Raw genomic sequence first — 7,835 nt, 5'->3', positions numbered from 1 at the left:
TTATCTCCACCGCTGCAGAAGACGAAGCTGCATGTCCCGCTGGTGCTGAACGCAGGCCCCAGGTGGCTGCTGGATGTGTCTTGGCAGGGAACAGATGACAACAAGAACAACTGTGTGGTTTACAGCAAAGGTAAGAGGACGCTTTATCTGCCCCGCACCAAACACACCAGCACCGCACACTTCTGCTATCTGCATCTCTTTTCTTTCTTTCCAGTTTGACCCGCGCGTGTGTGTACAGCTAATGCTCAGAGATGTTTAGTGTGGCTTCGGTACCCTGTCTCTTACATCTATTAGCGGCGTGATTTGTAATGTAAGGTCGTGGGGTCACAGGTCATTGTGGTTTTGCTACGACAAATGTCATTCACTGACATTTGCTTTGTTGACATTATTTCCCATGTTTCCAAATGCATTTCAACTGTGGATGGCCCAAAGGCGTGACTGATTCATGCGTGTTTCTTCAAGCATCAAACTGCGCATGTGTAGCAAATCATCTGGACTTCAAACGCAACATTAATAACCCATCCTTGCTGTCTAAACTTCACACAGTATGAGTGAGAATACACAGCTACAGGTAGCAACACATTAAAACTCTTAGTAATCCACCAGAATACTATAATTTCTACAGTCATTATTACTGTAAAATCATAATAAATTCCAAGTCAGGCTCATTGGAATACGTGCCTGTGGCAACATTTCTGCGAAATGATATTTCATTGCTTCTGACATTGTGAAATGTCCAGTGAGTGGCACTACAAAAAGTGCTATGTTTTATCCAAAACAGACGTGAGACGTGAAGCAATGTTTTATTATGTTTGTTGTTGTAGGTATTGCATCAGTTCGGAAATTATATGTCCAGTGAGATGTGCTAAAAGGTTAATGCTCTATCATGTTTGAAAATAATGTACCATTTGCACTCAGCACCTGCCTAACCCTAACCGATAGTGTTAACAAAAGCAAATCTGAGGTAAAAATGCATTTAATTAAGTAATCAATAACATGCTATCTTAGCTTGCTTCTGCTAGTCTTTGAGCTCTTTTGTTGTGACGAGTGTGTTTCACGAAACTCATATCTGTACCAGATGAGCTACCGAGCAAGTTTACTACAGTATGTCGGACCAGCCATGCATATGCAACTGGTTTTGTGATGCAAACGTCAAAATGTATTACAAATAATGCACTATGGTAAAACTGTTTTGAGGTCATAACATAGTATTATGCAAGAAACTGCTCAAAAATGTCTTTATTAATTGATAATCTGCCCCTGTAATCATTATGTGTGTTAAAACTAATAGGTGTTTTACTGCCATTAGTGGTCATTTCAGCTGGAAACTGCAGTGAATTGTTTGTATAGGTATGTTATGGAGTTTTGTAAAAACGTAAGTTACATTGTACAAAAAATGTTCAATACAATTTTGTGTTTCAGCTAATAGCACGTTAATACAGTTTTACTGTAGAAACAACTAGATTTTCTGAGGAAAATGTGTCTCTGTTTGTAAGCTGTTTTGGGGGTTTTCGTATTGCTGCATGGTTGCTAAGGTTATTGTTTGGTGGTTGTCAGGGCATTGCTGGGTAGTTGCTAGAGTGTTGTGTGTGGTCACTATTTTGGCTTGAGTCTATCAGTGTAAGTAAGTCAACCGATTTTTTTTCTTGTCCAGTAAATCTCTCAACAACCTCTTCTTAACAAGGTAAAAGGTATTAGCTGGGGTGTTAGCGAAGTAATTTGGCTAATTTCAGTCTTCAGCCTAGCATGATACATTTTTTTATGAGAAGCATGCTGACATGACAGTTTGAAGTGTTTTTCTTTATGAACACATGCTTTGATGGCTATGTTGCATTGAGGTGCATGTATAAAAAAAGTAAATAAGCAAAGTACAAGGATTCCAGAGCGAGAGCTCTCATTTAGCCGAATGTTTTTCAGATGATTATGACTCTCTCTGCGCTGAAACAGAGTTTCTTTCCCCTCAAAGTGAACACAAGGCAGACGTGGGATTTTTCGTTTCCCAGCTCTCATCTTCTAATCACTGCACTGCACTGTGGGGCTGATCCTCTTTACCAGCGCCTTCATTTGTGCACGTTATCAGCAAATCATTAAAGTTTTGATAAGCTGTTAAAGAAGATTACGCAGTTCTTTTAAAATCGTCTAATCTTTTTGCAAGGAGACTGAATATGGGAAACAAAAAGGCTAATAACAGGATTTCTGGAGTGTTTTGTTAAGTCTCTATAATTTCTTCTCTTCCTTCATATTTATTAGAGAGAATGACTCCACTGCGAGGTCACTGATTCATCTTTGCTGGACTGTATTTTATCAAACGGATAGTTACAGTTTTGGATGCTGATAGGTCTGACTGGATATTTAAATGTAAATGCATGCTTTTGCCATCTTTCAATGCTCACTTAAAGTTAATATTTAAATATTGTAATTAATATTTTAAATAATGTTTTAAACAAATAATTTAATAACACTGTTAAATGTAATATTTAGCAAATCTCAAAATGAATAATCAGTTTCCATTTTGTTAATATTATCAGTTGTAACGATGCCTAAATTCACTAGTAAAACTTAAGATGAGTTTATTTATTTATTTAGAAAACAAAATAGAATTTAAATTTCAGCCATTTATCCTTTGTTATATTCGGCCATAACATTAATTCATTCATTATATGCACTTTTTTTGTAAGTGTTTGCCAAAAAATTAGGGAATAAATAAATAAATATGTACATAAAAAAAAAAAGAGTCTCTGAGAAAGAAAATAATGCACGTTTTCCCTGTTGGCTGACATGCTTGTTTAGGATACAGCACAGATTTTTTGACATTTTATTGCGAATAGTTGCATCAGCATTCTCTCGAGGTGTTGAACGTTCACAGTCCAGTCCCTGTACACAACATCATCCTCACCGTGCTAAAACACTTTCAACAGACACACATGGTGAAGATGGGAATTGTGTGTTTGCTCCAGTAATAAATGCATCTCACAGTCCTGTACAGTTTAATCTATTATATTCAGGCCTGTTGGGTGTGTGTGATTCCCTGCGGGCTGCTCTGAGCAACCAGTGGAGGACGCACTGAAAATAGCAGCGAGAATAATCAGGAAAACTAGAAATAACACACCTGTAAACAAACACTTAACTTATTATCTTCCATCTTTTTAGCCTTTCCTTTATCCTCCTTTATCCTTCTTGGTTTTGGCTCAAATTAAATATGTTTATTGCCGTTTCTGAATATAGATGCTTCGCATTGTCCTGTGTAAGAAATGTTTACGTTTTTTTTTTTTTGCATGACTTAGTACTTTTGAATGGAAATTGAATGAACTTTTTTCATTTTTTTCCTCTTCAATATATTATTGTGGAATCATCGATTTTAGATAAACCCGCCTCTAAACAGCATGCAAAAACAAAATGAACTGCGATTGGTTGATTTACATGTCAGTCAGATGTTCTTTTCCTACATAAGTGGGCGGTTCTTGGCCAGGTATATGGTGAGAGTTGAAAGTCTGGCTCTTCGTGACTAAATTATCAGCTTTGAATTATCACAGATCTGACACTTATTTTGTCTTAAAGACAATTTATTATTTATGTAACCTACTGTAGTTGTGTTGTTTTAATGTGCCTCTCAGACACTGAAATGACACTCAAAATCAAATGTATTATTTTGAAATTTGGGCAGCAGACAGTTGAGCTCTTGTGTGTTTGGACAGCAGATATTCTGCTCTAGTGTGTCTGATTATTTAAAGGTCACCTAAAATTTTCCTCTAAGCCTCTTAGAAGCAGGAACAGTCAGATAGAGCGTGTCAGAGGAGTCGAGGGGGAAATTTGGCCATTGTGCATGTGGAAATTGACCAGTGTAACGAGAGCATTTTACATAAGCTCATAGACCGCAGGACTAGACTAATTCACTGTGTCTTTGTGCAGCTCATATTCTGTAATTGGGGCTCCTCAGTTTGTCTCAATGGAATGTGATTGTTTCATGTGTGACTCAATAGTGTAAGTGGGTCCGTTCGAAGACAGAGATCCTACATTCCTCTCCATCTGATTCTCCTCCACACATCTCTATTGTGTGTTTGCTGTGACAGAGTCAGAACAGAGACACAATACCTTGACCTCCATCGCTGCCTTGACCTCCTGCCTTTTCTTTTCATAATCTTCTGTCTCCAATCTTCTATCTGTGTATATAGGCACTAGGGATGGGAATCCTAAAGAACTGAGTGATTCTTTTTCAGATCTGATTCCACTTAAAGGGATAGTTCACCATGTAGGTGACTTTGTTTCTTCAGTAGAACACAAACGAAGATTTTTAAGTCAAGCCGTTGCATTCTGTTGAACGCGCTCAGGATGCGCTCAGGACAGTTCGAACATTGCGGTGAAAATCAAAGGTAAAAAACGATATAAATACCGTTCAGTTTCTTGCACAGACCAATCGTTATGTGTCTTTACACATCAATGTATCGTCACGAGCTGCAGGGTTTAATTTGGTTTTGTTTGTGAATGTTTTTTTGACTCTCAAAGCCGTGATTCCCATCCACTGACATTATATGACTGACAGACTGCAACGGTTTGACTTAAAAATCTTCGTTTGTGTTCTACTGAAGAAACAAAGTCACCTACATCTTGGATGCCCTGGGAGTAAGCAGATAAACATCAAATTTACATTTTTGGATGAACTATCCCTTTAACAAATCCAGTTCTTCAGTAGTTGTTTAATGATTCAAATGATTATTTTAGTACACTGAAGAAGGACCCCCTTCAAATAGGTTAAGACACTATAGACAAAAAAAAAAAGTCTACACACTGGTCAATTTTTTTTTATTTTTTGTCTATTTTGCTTCCATAACATCCAATTACAATACATATCAAAAGGCTGTTTTCTCAAAATTAGTTTTTTTTTTCTCCAATATGTCCACAGAATGCAATAAGAATTTAGAAACTGGCTTTATCTAGTGTTTATATTTCTGTTATGAAAGTGTATGCATATTTATTTAGATAATGCACAATTTACATATTTAAACAACATTTAAGAAAATTTGTAATACAAAACAATTGCCTTAAAGGGGTCATATGATGCTGCTAAAAAGAACATTATTTTGCGTTATGCAAATCTTCCCACAGAGCGACGTAGGTATGTTGGGGCGTGTTAGAACGAGCCGTTTTAGGTAGGCGTGGCTGACTCTTAACTTTTATAAAGAATATCTCTTTGGATTTGAGACTTTAGTCTTTGCAACTTTACAGATCTTCTTTATGCACCAAGAGCTTGTAACACTCCAAAGAGAAAGGAAAAATTGAAATCGCATCATATGACCCCTATAATGTACTATGATCAATCAACTGTGGACGTATGAGGATATCTATTAGTTAAATATTTTTTACAATATTCACCTGTGGTGTCAAGCCTTAAACAAAAATACTAAACAAAAGTCATTAAACTGAGTTTGGAACTAATTTTCTTTTTGATGGTCTCAAAAGAGTCATTTTTCAACCATTTCAACATATAACATATGTTGTTGTTTGTCATTGCATATAATGAGACTTTTTATATTATTATTATTAATTATTGGTGACAAGTTTTACCTCATAACATTCGGTTGAAACTCACAGTTAAATATGATTTATTTAGCAGTGGTGCTGTAAATTCAATATCAATGCAGAAGCGCTATCAGAACCAAATGTCATGCAAATGATTTTGTTGCCATTTTATATTGGCATTGGTTCTGAATACAAACCCATTCTCGATTCCCAACCCTAATAGGCACTGAACTGTTTCATCACTGTACAAAACCGAACCTTCAAACGTATATTTACCTGCATTTGTGTGCATGTATTTGTGTAAGCGCAGTGCTGGGTGAGGGGTTTCACGCTGACAATAAAGCGCTAGAAGACGGACACATGCCAGCTGAGTTTGGAACGACACAAAAGACAAACACTGTCATGTTTTAAACTGTTAAGGCCATTAAATTGTTTTCATTTCATCTTCCCTTTTGAAAAGCATGGAGGCAAAGCACATGGAGGTGCCAGGGTTATTATCTCTTATCTTTGAACAGCGGAAAATGCTGCGACGCATAATAACCAAACAACTGCACACAATGTAACATTTCATTATCAGGGTGTTAAAACTGGGTTGTACCCTGAAGGGGTCCCCACCACAGCTCTGAGCGCCAGCGTAATTATGTTTAATTAAAATACAACATAGATCAACAGAATCATTTTCATTAGGAAATTATTAATGATTCTACCGTAACAATAATTGATTGCAGTGAGCCGGGCTGCAAGAACAGACGGTCAGAGAGAGAGAGAGAGACGGGAGAGTTGCATAATTTTATGTTGAGAGCACAAACACACACACATATAAACGCAATTTGTTGGACATAAAGTGTACTAAAACAAGACAGTGTCATTGTACTGAGACCAGAGGCTAACAAAAGGAATTGTGTTGAACATTGCCACATTATTTATTATATTTGATGAACTGTGACATTTTATGACTAGTAACAGGAGGATTGAGAGTTAAAATAACCTCAGACAGCTCTTACAGCTGCTGTTTTCAGAGTTTTCAGAGGGAGTGAGTACTATGGCACAGTGATGGCAGTACCATGGTACTTTGATATATAAAATGGTACTGAGTCTGTGTTCATGTACCAATTGAATATAACAATACTTACTGAACCATCGCTTACAAAAAAGTACCATGGTACTACCATGTTTTTTGGACATGGAACCATGCTAGAATCATGGTATTCTTGGAAATACAGTGTACTGTAAATATCATGGTACATGAATTTCAGTACTGTGAAACTATCTGAACTACCACCTGAAATGCTAGGCATATTTCAATGTACCATAGTATTATCACTGATAGCATGATTTATTTGTAAGGATAGTAAATGTGCAAAAAACATGATATTGCTATGATGGTACACATCCAAAAAAACATTGTATTACCTTGGCCCATATTCAAAAAACATGGTAAAACTATGGTAAATTAAAGAATATAGTATTACCATTGTGCATATAAAAATATGTTATTATAATGGTACTGTAACTGTACATATTCAAAAAGCATGGTACTACTATGGTATTACAATGGTGCATTTTCAAAACAACAACAACAACATTGTATTATTATGGTACATTAAAAAATGGTATTACCATGGTGTATATTAGAATCAATCAAAATAAACATGGTATTATCATGGTACATATTCAACTTTAAAAAAGCATGGTATTACCATAGTCCCTATTCAAAAAGGGACCATAGTAGTATCATGGTATTCTCAGAAGTACCATGTGCAATAAATGCCAAGGTACATGAATTTCAGTGTTATGGTATATTTCAGAGTACCATAGTATTACCATTGATGCTTTAATTTTTTTGTAAAGATGGTAAATGTCCAAAAAAAAAACATTATATTGCTTTTGTACACATTCAAGAAACATAGTATGGTGAATTTTCAAATTAAATATGGTATTATCATGGTACATATTCAAAAATACAATACTATGGTTATTAAAAAAACATGGTAATACTATGGTACATGTTTTATCATTAACATGTATTATCAGGGTACAAAAAAAATACTATGGTAAAAAAAAAAATAATAATAATAGGGTATTACTATGGTGCCTGTTCAAAAAAGTATAACATTACCATTGTGAATATTCAGAAAATATGTTAATATAATGGTACATGGAAAAAAGACATTACCATAATACCAATACAATCAAATATGTATTACTGATTCTTTATGCAGAAGGCTTTAATGACACTGCTGTGTTTCATTCTGCATAATTTGTCAGTATGTACAGCTTTAGTAGCACTGTGTGTGTGTGTGTGTGTGTGTGTGTGT

The 7,835-nt window shown here is 35.7% G+C and overlaps 1 protein-coding gene across 1 annotated transcript in view; it reads left to right on the top strand.

Annotated features, from left to right (window-relative positions):
* The window catches only part of zfpm2a (zinc finger protein, FOG family member 2a), a 197,439-nt gene that overhangs the window by 134,481 nt on the left and 55,123 nt on the right, over window positions 1-7,835 (top strand). The window contains exon 5 of the mRNA XM_016483337.1: window positions 19-130. Within this exon, the coding sequence (XP_016338823.1) occupies window positions 19-130 (112 nt within the window). The remainder of the gene's footprint in view (window positions 1-18; window positions 131-7,835) is intronic.

Source organism: Sinocyclocheilus anshuiensis, unplaced genomic scaffold, assembly GCF_001515605.1.
Source record: "Sinocyclocheilus anshuiensis isolate Anshui unplaced genomic scaffold, SAMN03320099.WGS_v1.1 scaffold389, whole genome shotgun sequence".
NCBI classification, from domain to species: Eukaryota; Metazoa; Chordata; class Actinopteri; order Cypriniformes; family Cyprinidae; genus Sinocyclocheilus; species Sinocyclocheilus anshuiensis.
The sequence above is the reverse complement of the archived record's forward strand: the minus strand, read 5'-3'. Positions and strand labels throughout refer to the sequence as shown.